Consider the following 20,254-nt stretch of genomic DNA (forward strand, 5'->3'; position numbering starts at 1 on the left):
CATCTTTTCAAAATTAAAACAAAAGAATGAGATAATATCTGTAAAATGTTCATCGCTAAATAATAATAATAATAATAATAATAATAATAATAATAATAATAATAATAATAATAATGGAAACAAAGGGTGCCCCTTCTCTCTATGTGCGTGGGCCGGTGGAGTTAATGGTGACGGGTGAGGGGGAAGACCTTTCTTCTTTATTTAACGGTCGACCACGACCACGACCAATTCTTGCCTATCAATTTTGATTGTTGACCTAAGTTTATTTATAATTTATATATGCACATAAATTGTCTCAAAAGAAATTACTAAATGGATAGAAGTATTATTTTCATACTTAATTGAACCCATCGTATAAGATCACAGTCATTAATAGTAACTGGATGTTTTCCTCGTCATCTTATATATTTATTTATTTATTAGCTGTTTATGAATTGTGGTTGCCCGCAATGAGCATATTGTTGAAATTTTGCTGACAAGTATGATATGGTCATCATAATCACTTCATCAATATTTAAAAAAAAAATATATATTACAGTATCTAAAATAAGCGTCACTCAATACAAACTTATACACGATCGACCAGGTCAACTACACTATCCTCATGAAAGGCAAGGCTACCTATTCACAACTACCCAAACAACCAAAATCTAATAATCCTATCAACAATTAGGGCATCAAGATTCTAGCAAAGACCTCCAAATAAGTTTCAAATTCCCTTCTATTTTTTCATGTACAACAGCACCAACCTTATAAGTGTTACAATATTCTCAGTGTACAATTTGTAACCTATCTGTATTGCTGATTTGTGTATATATACTACTGTTTTACAGTTCTGCAACACGAAACACGAACAAACAAAATCTTGCAATGCCACTAAACCGCGCTATGGGATCAAGCTCGCTAATGAGTAATGATACAAAATTGTTTTTTTTTTTTTTTTCGTTTGATATTAAACAACTAAGATTGCCAGTGTAGTAATGGTGGGGAGAGTACCTTCAGCTGTCTTCTGCAAAAACTTTGAATATGAAGTTCCGGAAACGCTGTGAGTACTGCCTGGGATCAACGGCCGAGATGGAAGTAGGGTCGTATTGGAAGGCCTTATATGCGTGCTCGAGCTTCTTGCTTATGTCGTAGTCTTGAAGGATGTCTATAATCCCGAAGAAGAGAATGACATCGTAGTACTGTCCTGTTGGTTCTGTTAGTTGGACATCGCAGTTGTTTCTCCTCGCTGTTAATTCCGCCTTTGCTGCCATGTTCACGCCTAGTCTCATCGAGGCCCATCTGCCAAGTTGGAGAGAACATATGAGTTTATAAGGCCATGAGTTAGACTAGCTAATTGATTGGATTCTGTCTTTTAGTGTGGTTTAAAAGCAGAAAGGCAAATGCGGGATCTTATTACCTGGAAGGGTCATCGAGAAGATCCTTGTCTGCTCGGGAAATTGTAGGGGTCGTTGTAGGGGTCGTGTTTTCGCCTTCCAAGTCTCCATTCGGTGCAAAAGGTGTATTAACACCAGAAATTCGAGAACCAGAGAGGAGTGCCTCCCCGGATTGTGAAACTTCTCGAAAGTGAACACCAACCAAGAGACTATAATCCATGATCCTCTCCTGTTCAAGGAAATCGCTGTCGTGATCCACTTGCCTGCATCTCAAAAACGAGGATTTTGAGTTCATGTTTTGCTGATCATAATTGCAAATAATCCATAAAATGACCTGTTAGCAATTGTTACTTATAACCCACGGGGCGCTGTTTATCATCAACTGGTGTTACTTGCTAATTCTTTTTTATTAAACCCTGGTAATTTGCTACTGTAAGGAACTGTCGACCACACTAAAAGATTGAATTCAACCAATTAGCTAGTCTAGCTCTGGCCTTATAAACCCATCTCTTCTCTCCTAATTTAAGGCTCTGATGCTTTGGTCACTCAACTAGGCTATAATACACATGGGCCAAACCACGATTGAATTCAACCAATTAGCTAGTCTAACTCTGGCCTTATAAACCCACCTGTTCTCTCCTAATTTAAGGCTTTGATGCTTTGGTCAGTCAACTGGGCTATAATACACATGGGCCAAATCACACTAAAAGATTGAATTCAACTAATTAGCTAGTCTAACTCATGGCCTTATAAACTCATATGTTCTCTCTTAATCAACTAAAAAAGAGAAAGAGATGCAAGTTTCACCTGCAGAACTCATGGAACCACACCTTCTGAAGCCGGAACTTAAAATTGAGATCGAGGTCCTTGAGGGTTGTAGTGGAATCAATTTCTGCAGCGGGTATATCAGTCAAGCGCCCGAGAGAAGATCCTTTCAAGTCGTAGCGTCTATGGATGGCACACTCGGTGCAGAACAGGTTCCCCATGATAACGAACCGCACCTGCACATTAGTCCGTATGCATTGAAGGCGTGAAGTGCAATGGCCAGTCAAGTGCTAGAAATCGTAATGCAAAACGCAAAATGCAAATATTACCTTCTTTTGAGCCGGTCCAATCATCTTCACGCAATGAAGGCCAAAGAATTTGGTAACGAGAGTATTCTCGAAGGCACAAACATGATTGTAGTAAGCGGGAAGCATTCTTAAGAGCATCTGCATACAAGTTGACCAAGAAAAATGATACATATCAGATTATTTCCGGATTAGACATGGATGGAAGGGCGGGCGGGGGAACTCACTTTTACTTCCGACTTCTTCATCGTCTTTATCATGTACTTATCGTCATGGGTCAAGTAAAAGAAACTCCCACTTTTTCCAGGAGACGAGAGCTCCCGAAGGGCATCATTGCCACATATGGATATCATGTAATCGGCTGGATCCACCTTAAAACATTTTCTTAATGTCCTGCATCGATAGATATTGTATCGTTTCAGAATTATCCCCACGGTTATGGTCATGAATAATGCTACCCTGACAGTTTTCATGTCAGCTATATAAGCAGGATTAATGTTTTCGTACTGAAACTCGAATTCAACTAGTATGCAAGGAAGATAAGGCTAGCACGTAAAAATGTCGGTTTAAACCCCCTCAATCAGTACCTCATTGTCACACACACAAAACGAAATATCTGTGTGTTCATACAAACTATGACATGATTGACCACACGGTTACAGAACTATGAGGACGAATTTTAGAAAGCATAGTCTAATGGAGTCGAGACAATTGAAGCCTAAGCTGATAGTTGGATTGCACATTAATGGTTATATGCTCAACAGAGACGAGGGTCCTGACCTGAAAACCAAGGGACAATAATCCTTCCATTTAAAATCACACGATTGATGGGGGGGCGTGTGCTTCGATCCTTCTGGAGGAAATCGGGTCCATATCTTATCCTTGGTGTCAAAAGCCGTAGCTTTTAGTTCAAGAGATGAAGCTGGAGCAGGCCTTCCTACAGAATATCTGACCAATCGTGACATAAATGAGCTACAAGTAGCACGATTTACAAACATACAACGTTATTTTCAGTGAAATTTAGACTTATAGAGACTTAACCTTACTCCAAGCTGCAAATTAAGCATAAGCTCATAGTTCCTATGACCTTTGCATATCGTTTCACCCTGTCTCTTTGGGGGTTGGATTCTGAAAAGCGGTTTTGATTCCCTCGAACCATCTGAATCACTAACGCCACAGCTACCACCGGTCTCTCTTTCCAAGCCAGAAAGGCCGCCATTATCAAAGTCTGGACGAAGATCGGGACTAGGGGAGGCCAAACTATTAGCATCTGCACCGCTAAGCCTTCCATCCACAGACTTACGCCCCCCGGTCTGCTTTGCAGCTTTAGGAGTCTTGCTGATGAGGTGTTTCTGCAAGAATTTGCCTTCACAAGGCCAATTCATCATCTTTTGGGAAGGGAACACGGTTATCTTCTCGCCAGGATCAACCTTGCATTCGACCAAATGGAGAAAGTACATTTCTTGAGGATCCCAATCGAAAATGCTAGTTTCTAAACTTGAAGGGTAGTAAGTCCCACTTTGCTCCCTAGGGTCTCTACTCCAAACCCCTACATAGAAACTTCCATCCTCCCATCGAAACGTGCCATTTCCTTTAGGCTCCCCGTCTTCCCAGTACCCATCGAACCGATTCCCATTGCTCCATAGAATTGTTCCATTGCCATACATCTTCCCATTCCTCCACTGCCCAATATACTGAGTCCCATTGCTCCATTGATACTTCCCCTGCCCGTTTAGCTCCCCCCGTCGCCATTCCCCCACATACTTATCCCCATTGGGATAGTACCTTGACCCTCTACCATGTTTCATGTTATAAACCCAAAACCCTCTATAAGCATCATTGGAGCTGCCAGTGTAAATGCCCTCACCATCAAAATAACCATTCTTGAATTGGCCTTCATAGGTGGCACCAGAGGGCCAGCTGAATCTCCCTTTGCCCATAGGCTTCCCATTCAACCAATCCCCAACATACATACACCCATCTAACCAGAGATATTTGCCTTGCCCATTAGGGCAATTGTCTGCCCACTGCCCTGTATACATGTCCCCATTGTTGAGGACCTTCTCAGCATGGTATACCTCCCCTGGGGTATCAAGCTCATCATCCACATGGGCCACTGACATCCTTGAAAATATGGCCCTTTTCTTCTTCCTGGCAACTGCTTGGGCTTTTCTTATGGTCAAATCTAAGGCCTTTACAATGCCACTCACTTCTCTGCTCATTCTTTCCCCCACCCCCACCTCTTCAATTCTTCTCTATTTTTGCCCCTTAACCCAGATCAATCTCCCCTTCTATTGCTATTGACAGCTTCATAGCAAAACCCACCACCATTTCTCCACCCACACCAGCAACAACAAGAGATACTGGCTGTGGATTAAAAAAAAAAAAAAAAGAAAAAAGAACAATGGCTGCCAGCAACAATGTGCCAAAATCAAACAACAACTGTACCAAAAACAGGTCTTTTTTGTCTATGTTTCTCAATTTTGCAATGATTTTCTGATACAAATTGGGATAGATGAAAATGATCCCAATATCAACAACAAAAATTTGATTTTTTTTTTCTCTGTATTTTTGACTGATTTGCTGAAGAAGAAGAAGAAGAAGAAGAAAAGTGTGTTCTTTTTTTGGTTCTATGAAATGGGTGTTGGAGAATTTTGACAAACAGGAAAGAAAAGAGGGACTTGAATCAATTTTTTTTTTTTTTTATTTCAAAAAAAAAATGTTAATTATTTTCAAAATTCGATCTTGATTGTACGTCAACTAGAGGTTGAGCAAACATGCTCCTCTTGCGACTTCCTCGTATCCGAGGTTGGTGCCTAGAGAATCTACTAACCGACCAAATAGATGAAGGGATGAGAGACAATTTGTAGATGATGCTTGCCATGTCTACCTAGCATTTAAACTAATTTATCTTTCACTATAATCTATGGAGTATAAAGATTTTTATTGATAAATATTATGTCATATTTTTTTTTTTTAAATAAGTAATAAAATTTTAAATATTATAAGATTACATGAGTTTATTCAAGATCTGAGTAATTTATTCATTGAAATACAATTATTTTAAAATTTACCTGAAATATTGGATTAAGAGCAAAAGGCTCGATAATGTATGTATTGAGATGAACTATCAAGTGGTTGTTCGAGCTCTGTTAGAAAATATTATCCCTCGATCATATCTGGGTATTGTCTTTAGTGATTGTCTTAAATTAGCTAAGTTTATCGAGTCTGTCTCTTTTTCTTTTGTTAGAAGGTCTGAGAACTTTAGCTTCTTTAGCTCATGGCTAATTGACTCCTGGCCTCTGGGAGACAATTTTCTCAAATAGTATTTGTCATCTTATTCAATAATAAATTATCAATTTGTTGACTTTCAAAAAAAAAAAAAAAAAACTTACCTGAAATATTTTATCATCCTTGAGTCTTGTCCTGATATAACATAATAAAAGAATCCTGACGGATCCAATTTTTGATTGCAGGATTGCCTACAATGGAACACCCATATATAGTTTGAATAAAGAAAGTCGGTCACGAGAACATGCTATCAACGTATCTATGAGATTTTGACAGCGGAGACAAAAAAGTTGCTGAGTTTTTCAGAATAAATAATTGAAAGAAGTAAGTTTAATGAAGATAAAGTGATAAGTTGTATGTAGAGTATTGATTGGGGCTCAAGGCGAGTTGGCAGCTATAGATCTCCTCCGTGCCGATGCAAGAGGAGCTTGTATGCGTAGAATCACTTAGTGGGGTCTTTACCCCTCCGTTGTACCAAATTCTTTTTATTTCTAAATAGAGATTTATTATTGATTAAATTGTGTTTAGAAAGTACGGGATGTATTTATAGAGATATAAGACAGTCTTAAGTAGAAATCCTAAAGATGATGATTTCCTCCTTTGCAGAAATTTTGGCAACAAATTGCTAAAGCTTTTGAGAGTTTTTATGTTTTTACTCCACATAGGTGAGTACGCACGGCAATTGCACATAAGATCCTTCAGGCATGTATAGGAACAGAACACAATGCAATTATGTAATAATTACGGTGAAATATTTCACAAGTTCGAATGTTAAAGTTAATTCTCACCTGATTAAAAATCTGTATATATCAATATATATATTTAGAGGGAGAGTCCTATTCTTAATACAATTACAATTTCTGTCCGACCATGCATGCTTAACAATATTACATCCCTATAATGCGCAATATATACTGTTAGCAAATAGCAACCTATTATATTTAGAAGTTTCGAAAAATAAATCTAATTAAAATTTCTATTTTGCGGTATACCATCAAATAAATTAATAATAGTATTTACATTTGGCATTACAAGCCAGCCAGAATAAAGCTATTTGAGTTGTGCTATTAATCTACAATTCAAATATCACATTTTCATCTTTTAAGAACACAACAATAGCTGTACAGTTCTACCAGCACAAATTTGACCTCTAGAAAAAGGATTCAAATAATCTCCCAGCAATGTAATGTGCACAGTATCCCCACGAGAAAGCTATGAAGCTATTTTACCCGAAATTCCTGCCTGAATGTTGTCAGGTTCTGGGTGAATTTGTCGCGGTTTTTTGAATCCAAGCTATTGGTGACATCCGTCATTAACTTGTCAAAACACATGGAGAGGCGCTGGTGCTGACCAATTGGCTGCAACAAAAACACTGGTATTAGTTTGAAGCATGAGAAGAAAACCCAAAACAGGAGACATATTAACAGGAATGGAACGGAAGAAATTGGGAACTCAAATAATTGGGCGAGGGTCAGAGAGTGCTTACCTGAGAAGCCAGAATCTGTGCTTTTAAATCACTGTATATCTGCATACAAAAACCAAAAGCAAGATGAGTTTACAAACACCATGATACTCCCCCAAACCCTGTCCAGAGATATAATTTCATGAACTTTTGACTTAATTTGGACGAAATATTTATGAGCATTTTACTGATCCTATACATGTTGAAGACAGTGTGCAAGACTCGTGCATTGTTTAGACAGTGTGCAAGACTCGTGCATTGTTTAGACAGTGTGCAAGACTCGTGCATCGTTTAGGGTTTATGGAAGGAAAATGTAAGCAATTTTGTTTTAGTATATAGCTTGTAATTAACTAATACAACTTTACAAAAGTAGGCATAGAACTATAAACAATCACCTGTTGGCTAATAAGTATCAACCCAAGCATTGGTCTGCTGAGGTTCCACTGGTTGCCATTGTCCTCAAAAAGAACAATCTCAAATAATGTTTTTAGCATCTGACAAGAGCATATAGAAAAAAACTTAATACACATCAAAATTCACATAATAGCTAACGTGAATTCTATCAATATTAAAACTTGCCAGTGACGCATAGTTTACACACTTGTGCGAATATTAAAGGCATTCAATTGTAATAAGGGAAAACTCATAACTCACTTGAGGAAACAAATTTTGAGATTCTGCAATATGTCCAGCGAGACGAACAGCAGCAGGTGAAGTGGGTGATTCCCCAATTGTGATGTTGTTGAAGTAGAATGAAGCGAGATTATCAATTGCAGATGCACACTGAGGGGTAAATCAAAAGCAGGCAGGATGTTAATAGTGCATGACAATTTCTTTGCTATGATATAACATATTGGTTTCATTACACAAAAGGAAATAATAGACAACTAATATATGGGTATAAGGCCTGTGAAGCTTCAAAACTTCTGCTTGGGATGAAAACCATAAGATTTTACCTGAGTGGATATACCAGCATCCAGAGCTTTCAGACCAGATTCCAGCGAACCAACCATAAACAGAAATGTTTTTGTATCAAGGTTCAGTACAAAAACTATGTGGCTGTTGAATAGGACTTCCAAAAAGGCAAAGTATGCCCTTGTCAGCTGCAAAAAGAAGAATTTATTGATACTAAGTTATCAATTTTATGCAGTGTGAAACCAAATATGCTATACTTAAAATATATGGCTGATTGAAATAATATGAATTACAACTGCACATAATATCACATGGTAAATTAGAAACGCAAGTGCAGACACATAAAACAAACCTTTGATGATTAACATAAATGGGTTTTTTAACATTTGATGTGTCAATGTGTTCAAGAGTCATGGCTTGTAGGAAGTAGGAATTAAGAATCCAAAAACAATGAGGGTTATGATATAATTCATGATTAATTTCTTAGCTTGTAGGAAGTAGGAACTAGGAAGTATAAAAAACCAACAAGGTTATGATATAATTGGTGACTGCATTTTATTATGCATCTATAGCTCTAATAGGGCAGTAGTAATCATGAAAACATCTCCATCTAGAAGTGGCCAACATAGAAGAAAAGGAAACAAAAATGAAAAGATGGATTTGCAAATTAAAATGTAAAACTCTGAATTCCAGACTGTACTTGGGGATATAACAATACTTGGTGAACAGGCTTATTTGGGGGTGTAGCGGGAAAAAGCCTCTTTTTCAAGAAGTTCTACGTGGGTGAAAGAGGTACTTAATTGAATATACTAATGTGATTTCCTGGAAAAAACAATTTTAAGCAGAATCAATGCTGCGCCAATGCGCCATAGGCCTCTGAAAAGGATAATTAGCAGGATATTCTTCACTAAATCTACAACCACAATAAAATCAATAGAAAAGTCACTCAGCACATACACTTCTCAATTTTCTTAGCCATTTCACCATTTCAAATGAACAATGACTCCTAGCAGAACAGAGAATGAGGTAATTTCAATTAGAAGAAGAGGGTCAACCCTTAATCTCTGATAAAAAGAAGAGACAATAGTTGATCTCCTAAGCCATCAGACTAGGATCTGTATCAATAAAGCAATTACTGAAAGAAAAAGGATCAACTGCACTCTGGAACTAAGTGCAAAAGTTCTTTTAGAAGCCTTTTACCTTCCTATAAGCAAAAATATCAGCCAGAGGAATTGACAGTGTCATTTTCAGGGTGATGTCAAGTACATCTGCAAGTGCTCTATCTCCATAGAGTTCAAACACACCGAAGTTCACATAATTCCCGCCAAGAGCTGTCATTTAGTCAAAGCCAATATTCCAGCATGCATAAAACATTTGCTGAATCAGACTCGGTGATTGCCTTTTAAATATATTTTTGCAATTATGTGAAAACTGAAAAATTACCTCTTGAAAGGATGGTTAAAGAAATCCATATTCCCTTGTATTTGTAGGCATAAATATCAGTAGGATTTGGAATTGACAAGATTCTTGATCCATAGGCAACAAGCAATTTACTAACTTCCCTAAAAAGAAGTATGCCATTTGGGGAAGATGAATCAAAGGTTAAACGCTGAGCTTTGTTTAACACAAACTCTGCCATAAATTTCAACAATGGCGTTGTGACCTATGAAATTCAATAGAAGAATTAGTTCACAGCTATATATGATTAAAGAGGGTTCTGTAGTCTCCTTTTGGAAAGCCATAGAGTGCAAAACATTAAATTAAAAATCTGCATGCAATTAAAATAAGAGGGGCAGTAATTAAAGCTAAACAGATACATTTATAATACAAGTACACAAGAAGTAATCAGGAAATACAGATAACAAAATGTTTACCAAGGCAAGCATAAATTTATATGCAGAATATTATTATGGGAATAAATAAACAAACTTAAATCAGTAGCATAACACTTCAATATAACATGGAATCTCATATGCACTTACCTCTGGAGTATCAGCCCAGTGTGAGATGCCCTTTAAAAGTACTGGCATGTGGGCAGGATATATCCAGTCAAAAAGTAGTCCAAAAGTCCTTCGACTGAAACAAAGAGAAAGGTTTATGTACAGCACAAGTCTTGACTAAAACCAATCTTGTAAAGTCATAATACATACTTATGAGTAGCCATCACAATCCCACGAAGATCCCTCACGAGTCCGATTAGCGCATGCTTCACTGTATCAGTTCGAAACATTGTGTCCGGTACTGATTCCAAAGTGAGAAAAACCTAATCAGACACCCAAGAACATCAAGTTATTTCAAGTTCAACTTTAACTACATTCAATCATGCCATATACATAGCAGTATTTAACACACACACAGTTCCATAATTCAAGAAAGGCGACTTCAATATACAAGACATGCTTAACAAACTACAAATAGAATGAAATATATTGAAATTTTTTTTAACTGACAATAACTTAAACCAAACAACTTCACATATAGTTAAATAGGACTGTATTCAATTTAATACTAAAGCATCAATTTCTTCAAAGAGGTCTGAGAATGATAGGAAGGATCATTTAGTTACTGAGAGAGGTGTGTTCTTACAAAGAAGAGAGGCTTGAATTTGGATAACTTGCAGAACAAAAATGATTATGCAATAGGAAAATGACAGCCATTTCCCTCATGAGCCAAACAGGTATATCTCTCCAAATCTACAAGTTCGTTGTGCCTTGTGTGCAAATATATTTTATTTCTACCGTTATTAAAGACTGAGAAGAATTTCCTAATTGGATTGCTAAGAGCGGTAACACTTCTGATCTTATACTAAAAACTTGTGACAGGTATTTGCTTGGTATTAGTAGGAATCACCAATTCACTCTTTCTCCCAATACTTTTCATGCTTGAGTACAACTATAATAACAAAAGCACCAGAAGAGCTCATTGAAATTTCACATTAAGTACTTGGCAAATCAATCATGTATTTTAATGAGGTAAACCAATAAAGTGCACTTTTTTCCACTTTCTAGTCCTCCAAATGGAAAACACTTTTCCAAATAAATAAATAAATAAATAAATAACAGATCTGCCTGGAGTGGAAAACTATCCTCCAAATTTCCATTTTTCCAATTTGAACACAAAATCCATTTTTCCTTTTTTGTTTTCCAATTTTTGGGAAATTTGGAAAACTTTTCTTTTGCTGAAGAGCCCCTAACTATAAAAAATGCATATTTGCCAAGTAAGAAATGAAGGGGATAGATTGCACCTGGCGAAGAGGATCCATTGATAATTTGAATTTTGCAGAACTATCCTCCACAAAGATCAGCCATCCAATAGCGTAGTAAAAGGTTGTTCTAGTTCGAGAGCATACATGCTTTTCTAGAAATGGGAAGTGTTCTTTCTAAAGATACAAATCCATCAATACCAAAAGAGGAAAAAAAAAAAACTAATCAATTGTATGCAGATATTTTATAAAGTAATCATCATTAATAATTAATTTATTGACAAGTGAGATTAAAGAATAGAACTACCGTATGATGCGCAATTATAAACTTAACAGTATCCAACTTGAGAAGTAGCTTCTGAGTCATGTAACTGCAAACAAATTCATGCTTCCTCTAGTTTGTAAGATATTTGAAATATTACAAAACTCCAACTGTCAAAACTTTATAAAGTCAAACTAACCCAGATGCCAGCTCCAGAAAAAGATTCAATGTATGATCAATGAGTTCTTCACTCTGAATGTTAGAATAGAATGAGATACAACATAAACCACTGAAAAATGATAGAAAATAAGAGATCAAGAAGATTCACCTCTGTATAACACCTGAGGTTTGTTGCAACTTTCCGGACAAAGAAATCCAATAACAAAAGATGATCATGAAGTCCAAGAAGCTCAGACAATCGGACATACAACTGCTGCAGCAGAAACAGATTGCATTAAAGTACCTATTCATTCAATATAATGGTTTAGATGCTAAACGAAATTCCACATTTCCTATTACCTTTGAAGAATGCATAGCCTGATCACCTACATAAGACTTTCTGAAGTGCTGAAAAAAGGTAAGAATTGCCTTATCAAGCCTCTGCTTGCTTGCTTCACCATATCTCTGCAAATCACTTGTTAACTTATCACAAGCACAAGCAAAAAGAAATGGAAAACAGGCACTATTTTAAAAGTAATATGGTTAAAGAAGGCTCAGAATATTGCAAAAACAGAAAAAGAGCAATCTATGTCAAAATAAGATAGCATCACAACTGGAGAGAGCTTTCCTGCGGCAAAGGAGTCATGTGTCAGAGTATAATAAATCATTAAAAACAAGCAAATAGTATGCACTATAACTGGTACGTCGTACTTGTGCAGTAGTTGTGCACTCTCCAGTGATAAAAATGCCACAAACAGAACTCTTTTTTTTATAGATGCTTGCATCAGCATCAGAAAATATTAAACCAAAAAGGATTGCTCCAGTACTGGTTTTAGTTTCTCACAATTTTGGCAACTTCAAATTTTTATGGTGAGTCCAGAATAGTTCAGTTATTATAAAAACCAAAATCATTAAACATGAGCACTGAAGGTCTACTAGCAATGAGACAAATCCTACATACTATATCAAGAACATAAAAAACCAATAAATAAGACAATAAGACTTATTTCGCCATCTTAAATATAACCTAATATAGTAAACATCATTGACAGCTGTATACCTGACTATGTAATCCACTATCTGTCACATTTACTAAACGAATAACACGAGCTGAGAGTTCTGCATCAATCACTTCTTGGGAATCTGTGCTGCTGAGACATGCCATGCAAATAATAAAACATTTCAGGTTGCAACAGAGATTTCATGACCTACTACTGTAAATGATGGGCATAAATTGTTTTCAAAAGTTAGCAAAATAAAAAAGGTGAAAAACGGAAAACAGACTTGGTAATTTAATCTTTTACCTGAAACCGACACACTGTCTTATCTTTAAGACAGCAGAAATTATATGAACAACCCAAGCAAGCTTGTCTTCAATAACAGACAGCTCAAAGTTACTACTACCATTCTGAAGCTGTGCTCTTTCCTAATGAGGCCAAGAATAGTTGGAACTTAACTCTTGAAAAGTCTAAATCTAAATAATAGAATATCTGCTTATTGCGGAATACAGATACAAATATACCGTGTATGCCTGCAGTATAGGCTCCATGATATTTATTATAAACAGGCTGCATCTGTCATACTGGAATCAAAACAATGAATGGCAAACAAATCAGTCACTAGAAATAAAATTCAAACAGTATAGGCTAAAAAATTAAGCACCAGATGATTTTGAAACACAAACAAGGAATCCAAAGATGATATGCAGCATATACCTGAAACCTACAAAGTTGTGGAAAGCAATCAAGATGATCTTGAAGAAGCTCAGTGTTGTCCAACAAGTTCTCTGATAGGTCATCAGGAAGACTGGCCTATAATTGGCAAGTCTATAATTTTCGAATATAATATATATACAGAGAAAATGGTTAAGGGAAAAGCAGAAGAGGCCAGATATGTATTCTGAACAATACCTCCACAGAATCAAACCTTGATGTGATAAATCCTTCAGTGATTTTTGGAACAAATTCATCAAGCAAGCTTGGCGCATCACCCTTCAGGTATGGTACAGAACTTACCAACCTAGACCATAGTCCCAATAGGTAATATACGCTGCTGCTAGCCCACTGCATGTAAACAGAAGAAGGCCACTATTTCAAGAGCCAGAAACAAACATTCACCCAATAACAATAACAATAACAATAACAATAATATAGAAAAGCTTTAAACAACAATTTTACCTGCCAAGACTGTAATGACTTAAATGTGAATTCTGCCACCAACCGTATCCATTCACCATATCCTTCCACATTCACAAGTTCTGATAACTGCAAACAGAATGAACTTACTGGAGGAAAAGCATACATATCTGCCATATAAAATTTGAGGCTCTATTTTTCAACTACACATAAAATACATAAAAATAAAAGCTCCAATTATCACTAGGAACATACACGAACCAACCTCAAATATATACAAAGCCTAATCATATCTGAAAGAACAGCACAAGATAATAGACTAAATTTCCAGAGAATTTTCACACTATAGTAATTCATAATTTTAGAAATGCCAAGGGCAGTCTCTCCATGCTTTAGACAGGTACAAAATATTCCTTCAAATATGAAGGAAGAGCAAATTTGGAGCAAGTAGTCGTAAGTCCTGGATTTTAATTTTTAAAGCAATGTATAGCTCAGGCACAAAAGCTTACCCTAAAATCAGCCCATACTTTTAATTCCAATACCATCCCAGTGACTCTAAATTTTCTTACTCTTAACGTATACCTACCCCAAATGTAGAAATCATGCATGCCACTTAAAGTTTATGCATAATTCTCCAAAAACTAGAAGTAACATTATATTAGTAACAGCATGACATTGCATAGACATGAATGTGTGCCTACAACAGTAAAACCTATCCTGAGAAGAAGCACAAAATAATCTGGTAGGTACTATCCGGGGAAGAAGCACAAGATAATCTGGCGGCATCAACATTCAACAGTCAAGGACATGAAAACAAAGCAATAGAAGAAAGAGGGGAGGGGGGAAGGGGAAAGAATACCTGATAGTTTATTCTGAATCGTCCAAGAAGACGACAAAATTCATGGTAATTATCATGATCACTGAGACCTGAATCCAAATCCAAGATGAATAAAGCACATGAAACAGATAGAAAACAAAGGGAACAAGCCTGTTATAGACAAATATCCAAATCCATATAACTTCAAATCAATTGAAGTTTGTCAATATATCACGAACGTAAATGCACCTGTTATAGACAAATATGGCACTAAGTGTCAGAGAATACAATAAAGAATAAGAAGGCAAAACATATACCTATACCAGATCGTAGAATATCTTTGGTTCCTGTCATAAGATGGGCCAAGAACTTTGAGCGTGCATCATCATCTGTGAAAACAGAGCGTCTTATAGAAGCCAGCCGTACCAGACACTCCAGCGCCTAGGAACAGAACAAAAAAAGTCAAGGAGAAAAACTTAACTCTTCAACAGAAAGCTATAGCACATTCAGAAGTTAAAAGCAAAACTACTCAAAATGTAGCCAAAACCAGCTCAACAATATTTCTCAGACACAGAAAATTTCAATCATCACAATCGCCATATGAAGGATGTACTCTAGATGGAGCGGATGCGCTCAAAAAGAACATAGAAGTTAAAGTTGCCAATTTCTGTCAAACTAAAAAGTGAAAACCAAAATAAATTTAGATTCCTATATTGATCTTCAAATATCCAAGCAATATGCTCAAGCCAAATGCTCGAATGAAATGCATTAAGAAAATCAATAAGAAATTAACCTCCTTGGAAAGAGGGGCCTTCGCAAGAGCATAGTAATCAAAAAAGATCTGCAGAGTATTGGGTTCCTCTAAGATCGACTTCCAAGAAGATGAAACCTGTAAAATAAAATTGACAGTTTTATGAATAGTGTAAAAAGAATAACTGCAACAATCCTGACTATAAAAGAAATGGACAATCTCATTTAGTATTCTTGATGAAAAATATTCATTCCTCAAAAACTAACTTGTACCTGAAGAGTACCAAACTCGTCAGAACTTTCATCTATAGATGTTCCAATAAAATCAAAAGACAAACACTTCATGGAAAGTGATAGTGCCAATTCCTGCAATCGACTGATAGCTGCAGTTTGGGCATGCAACCACCATATGTGGATCACATAGTGAGTATCAACAAAAATCAAAATGACAAAAACTATCAGCACATTACCATCATTTTTTAGCTGATGCAAGGAAGTTATAGATATCCGGAAAACTTGCAAAAGAGACTGATCCCGGAAGGAGAATGCCACCTTCCGATGATGAGTTGAAGGCAACCCCGGGTTTGGCTGAATGTTTAAAGAGAAATCAATACTGAGAAAATCCTTGCTGTAAAAGAAATTATGAAGCACGGTATCTTGTGGAGAAGTATTTAACAGTTGATATGGAAGTAATGGAGTATAACCTTGACCTCAGGCCATGCATAATAGCACAAGTTAAATGGTAGTAGTACGTAAGCAATCAAACCATAACATTTGAACTTATATACATCACGCAAGATTTTGCAACTTCAGTTCTTCAGAAAATATATGTATAACTGATAGATATATATGGTCTCTTCTTGTAGTAAAATAATATATACCCATGTTCTCTTATTACTTATAATAATACACAAACCACAAGTAACAGTTCTTATGAGAAGTTAGCATTAAATAATTCATATCATACACTGAGCATATAATAACATTCAACATATACGAATCATCAAAAACAAAATAACATTGACCCATTGTTTCAAAAATACCCAAAAGAGGAACTTATATCAATTTAAACAAAAAAAAAAAAAATTACAAAATATTTTCCTGCAGGTTTCAAGATCACCCCCACCCAACACCCACCCACCCCCCCCCCCCCCCGAAAAAAAAGAAAAAAGAAAAAAGAAAAAGAAACTACTAAACAAATTGCAAAACTCAACCTGATTCATCTCACAAACCAGCTGATTCAAGATCTTTAGACCAATGGCATAATGATCAGATGTTGCCTGTAGAATGAAAACAACATAACAGGATTAAATCTTCCATTTGGCAATTTGACAAAGGAAAATAATTTTTTTTGCATGCATTAACAGTAAATGCATTTAAAGGGAGTCTTCAAGACATTTCAGAGTAAATTACCAAGTCAAGTAGTCAACCATTTGGTTCATTCCCAAATGCAAGGTGGAAGAAGCAACCTCACCTAATACGGAGAAATTGGTCAATTTCAGCCCAATTCCACATTTCCACCTGCTACTACCTCTAACTTGCCCACGCCCTATTAGACAGACAACTTTTTTAAATTTAAATTATTTTTAAAAATTTTATTGTACTCCTATCACCAACTCTAAACTAAACATAATATTGTTAGTCTGATCATTTCATCCCATTGATATTTCTCTAGACCAAACACAGGACTAACTATCCAGTCCCATACAAGCATGCCTTTCCTCCAAACTTTCATAGTCCCCTCAATATCAAGCTCATAATGCCCCAATTTCTTGCCACAATTTACTTAAGGTAGCAAAAAAAAAAATTCAAATCAATGCATAAGTAGTGCAAGGTTCAAGATAATTGCCATTATGAATGTCAGGTAGCATTATTGGAAAAGAAAAGGATGGCTTTGATTTTCAAAACCACACCTAGAGCATCATTACTGTAAACCATAAAGGGGTATAACTTCATCAGATATTGTAGTCACTATCCCAGGTTTTTTATGCTCTGTTATTGCAAATTTTGAAGTGGAATATTGCAACTTCTTGCTTTGTAAAGAAAAAGAAACCATAAATAAATGCCATACTTACATAAATCCCAAAATTACCTGAGTCATAAATTTAATTGATTCTGTAACCAGTTCTCTAAATCTATCATCATCAAACCACCCAAACTTGGTAATTCGGCATAAGAGTTGAATAAGAGATCCAATCACAAAAGGCTGCAATTTAGGACCTCTGCTTGCCAGATAGTTTATGAGATAGTTCCCTTCATTAAAAACAAAGTCCAAGAACAGAAATTTAGGGAGAATAAAAGTGTCAGTTACAGATCCATTAATACTAGAACCAAAAATTTATAAATTTTGCAGATAAGGAATGCAACAGCTTGAGATTTATTCGCTTAAAAGTTTGTTTGCTTCTGATCATGCAAGAAAAATATAACAAGAGATGATATACTAACTAATATCATGCACATATAGTTTAGTAGCAGACTAACCCTGGGAAGAGAAAGCATTAGCAGTTCTTAATTTCTTATAAATTAAAAAGTAAAACAAAAAAAATATTACAGAGATCTAGGCGGAGCTGCAAGGAAAGACTATGCGCAGAGACTTGCTTCAAGAGGCTTGAACTAGCCAGCATCAGTGCATAAGGAGTCAATGCATTATCCAGAATAAACTGGCATTGCGAAATGTAATCAATATTTGCAGAAAAGCATTTAAGAGTATTCTCAACATGCGCTCGTTCAGATGAGTCCTGGGAAGTGTATAGCCTCTCACACAATGCCTCTAATTGTGCTAAACTCTCCATTATCAAACAACCAAACCAGAGAGTCTTCAAAAAATTTCAGAGCAATAACTGAAGCTTATCCAATCCAATTCCAGTCTACAATTTTATCAGAACACGAGGTCACTTCCTTGGAAAACATGGAAGCACATTATATCATTATAAACAGCAAAACATTTCCTTCAGCATAACATCAACAACAATTAGCAAATGAAACAAAACATAAAAACAAACCAACAGGGGAAAAAAAAAATTGTGCTTGCCATGAGACACACACCTCAACCATCAGGCAGGCATTGCTAATTGCTATTTGCTAACGTATAATTAAACTTGATTATCCAACAAGGGAAACACAACTTTGTCTTCTATTTCTAACTAATGATCACTTTAGTTTAAAAAGATGAACTATAAAACTCAGCACTGATCGCACAAATCCATAACCATTCTCCAACAGCAAGAATAGCAACACAACATTCTTATTGAAAACAGAACCATTTCAGCAATGCTGATGGATCACAACATAATGTTCTCACTTGTGAATTTATATTACAAATAAAAATTCCTCCCATTAACAGGAAGTGAAAATGAGATTGAAAAAAAAAAAACAAAAACAAAAACAAAAAAACAAAAAAAAAAAAAAACAAAAAATGTACAATTTCGCATATACAGAAAAGCTTTAGAATAAAAGATTTAATGAACCGTGAGCCGATCAGCCGCGGAGAGACTTCTTCTGCGATAATCCTGTCTGGCAAATAAACTTACAAAAATGAAATGAAAATGGATAATTTATAGAGATGCGATAAAATTTAGAGAAAGAGATGAAGGATGTGGAATCACCTTATGAATCGGAATTATAGATATTTAGGTCGTGAGAGGAATCGGCGATGGCGATGTTTTTGAGGTTCATATAGCAGTGCCTCTCTCAAGTCTCAACGCAAGCGCATACGTACTAATTTTATATTTACCGCCGATAAAATGGAGATTCCAACCCGCGAGTCCGCGACCACTCCCCCTTAATATACTCCTTTGAGATTTTGAAGGCTAAAACAGTAAAACCAGCCGCACCAAATGAACTTTAAAATATATAGAAACAATTTATTTTTTTTTCCATTTTAGGTTTATCTAATTCCAAATTAGGTCCTGATTATCAAGATTTCATTCTAGATTAGGTTTTTATGCAAAATTAGTATTTCTGCACGTGCGATGCACGGAATGAATTTGTTGTAATATATTAAGAATATTTGAATTGCTATATAATTATTTAAATTAAAACATCAAATATTATATAGTGCTATTTTTGTCTAGATACATAGCAATTTTGTCATTTCAAAAAACATAATTTGCGCTTCTAGAGCTAACACCTTCAGTCCATCAGGATGGGTGACTCGGGTGAAAAATATTATAATGATAGAATATTAGTGAATTAATTAACGATCATTTTATATTTTAAGTCAATTAGTAATATCAAATTCATTTTCAGTCAATTATTCTTTTTTATTTTTAGTCAATTAGATTATCATATGCCGTGATATTTTAACCTAATTTATGTTCCTTTTATTTATTTATTTATTTATTGATGATGTATACTATTGTTATTGAAATATTTTTGTTTCATTTTTAATTTCCGTTTCATTGTTTAAAATTGTGAAAAATTTACGACTTAATTGTGATTTGATTTATTATACTGTATAATATTATTGTGAAAATTTAAAATGCAATGATTTGACTATTTCTTTTTTCATTTTAGTCAATTATGAATCATTTTTTATTTTCAGTCAATTATTAATATTCATTTCCTTTTTAATTAACCTAACTTATGTTCTTTTTTATTTTTATTTTTAATTTCCAGTCAATTATTAATATTCATTTTTTCTAATTTACCTCATTTTCATTACATTTTTAATTGATGATGATGTAGAATATTATTGTGAAATATTTCTTTTTTTTTTATTCGTATTTTCATTCTTTTTTTTTTAATTTATCTTTACTATTTACTATTGTTTGGACGAAAAATCAAGTAAATATGATTTTGTTTTTAATTATA

At 35.4% G+C, this 20,254-nt stretch overlaps 2 protein-coding genes across 14 annotated transcripts; both read right to left on the reverse strand.

Annotated features, from left to right (window-relative positions):
* Positions 1-573: 573 nt before the first annotated feature.
* Positions 574-5,315, reverse strand: LOC109155617 (phosphatidylinositol 4-phosphate 5-kinase 6-like). 3 transcript variants are annotated; one of them, XM_019303237.1, is made up of 8 exons: positions 3,768-5,315; positions 3,491-3,719; positions 3,230-3,397; positions 2,677-2,842; positions 2,474-2,590; positions 2,187-2,380; positions 1,403-1,642; positions 574-1,284 (listed from the first exon to the last, which is right to left on the reverse strand). In XM_019303237.1, the coding sequence occupies exons 1-8, from the start codon at positions 4,669-4,671 to the stop codon at positions 999-1,001; spliced, it is 2,304 nt and encodes a 767-aa protein (XP_019158782.1). In that variant the 5' UTR covers positions 4,672-5,315; the 3' UTR covers positions 574-998. The 3 variants fall into 3 exon arrangements, with proteins under 3 accessions (XP_019158782.1, XP_019158781.1, XP_019158780.1); XM_019303236.1 differs by having other exon boundaries at positions 3,491-3,596; positions 3,636-5,315; XM_019303235.1 differs by having other exon boundaries at positions 3,491-5,315.
* A 1,383-nt stretch (positions 5,316-6,698) lies between these two features.
* LOC109156074 (exportin-7-like) lies at positions 6,699-19,207 on the reverse strand. 11 transcript variants are annotated; one of them, XM_019303892.1, is made up of 30 exons: positions 19,048-19,207; positions 18,910-18,967; positions 17,994-18,309; positions 17,535-17,695; positions 16,657-16,722; positions 15,913-16,030; positions 15,716-15,825; positions 15,486-15,581; positions 15,010-15,133; positions 14,735-14,802; positions 13,918-14,004; positions 13,651-13,803; positions 13,456-13,551; positions 13,263-13,322; positions 13,045-13,166; positions 12,801-12,888; positions 12,101-12,205; positions 11,910-12,014; positions 11,781-11,833; positions 11,627-11,690; positions 11,362-11,496; positions 10,268-10,380; positions 10,100-10,193; positions 9,561-9,780; positions 9,318-9,448; positions 8,159-8,305; positions 7,857-7,985; positions 7,598-7,696; positions 7,227-7,265; positions 6,699-7,098 (listed from the first exon to the last, which is right to left on the reverse strand). In XM_019303892.1, the coding sequence occupies exons 3-30, from the start codon at positions 18,232-18,234 to the stop codon at positions 6,961-6,963; spliced, it is 3,162 nt and encodes a 1,053-aa protein (XP_019159437.1). In that variant the 5' UTR covers positions 18,235-18,309; positions 18,910-18,967; positions 19,048-19,207; the 3' UTR covers positions 6,699-6,960. The 11 variants fall into 11 exon arrangements, with proteins under 11 accessions (XP_019159437.1, XP_019159436.1, XP_019159429.1 ...); XM_019303891.1 differs by having other exon boundaries at positions 12,801-12,891; XM_019303884.1 differs by having other exon boundaries at positions 12,801-12,891; positions 15,716-16,030; positions 18,910-18,955.
* Between the last annotated feature and the right edge of the window lie 1,047 nt (positions 19,208-20,254).

This window comes from Ipomoea nil, unplaced genomic scaffold (assembly GCF_001879475.1).
Source record: "Ipomoea nil cultivar Tokyo-kokei standard unplaced genomic scaffold, Asagao_1.1 scaffold2704, whole genome shotgun sequence".
NCBI classification, from domain to species: Eukaryota; Viridiplantae; Streptophyta; class Magnoliopsida; order Solanales; family Convolvulaceae; genus Ipomoea; species Ipomoea nil.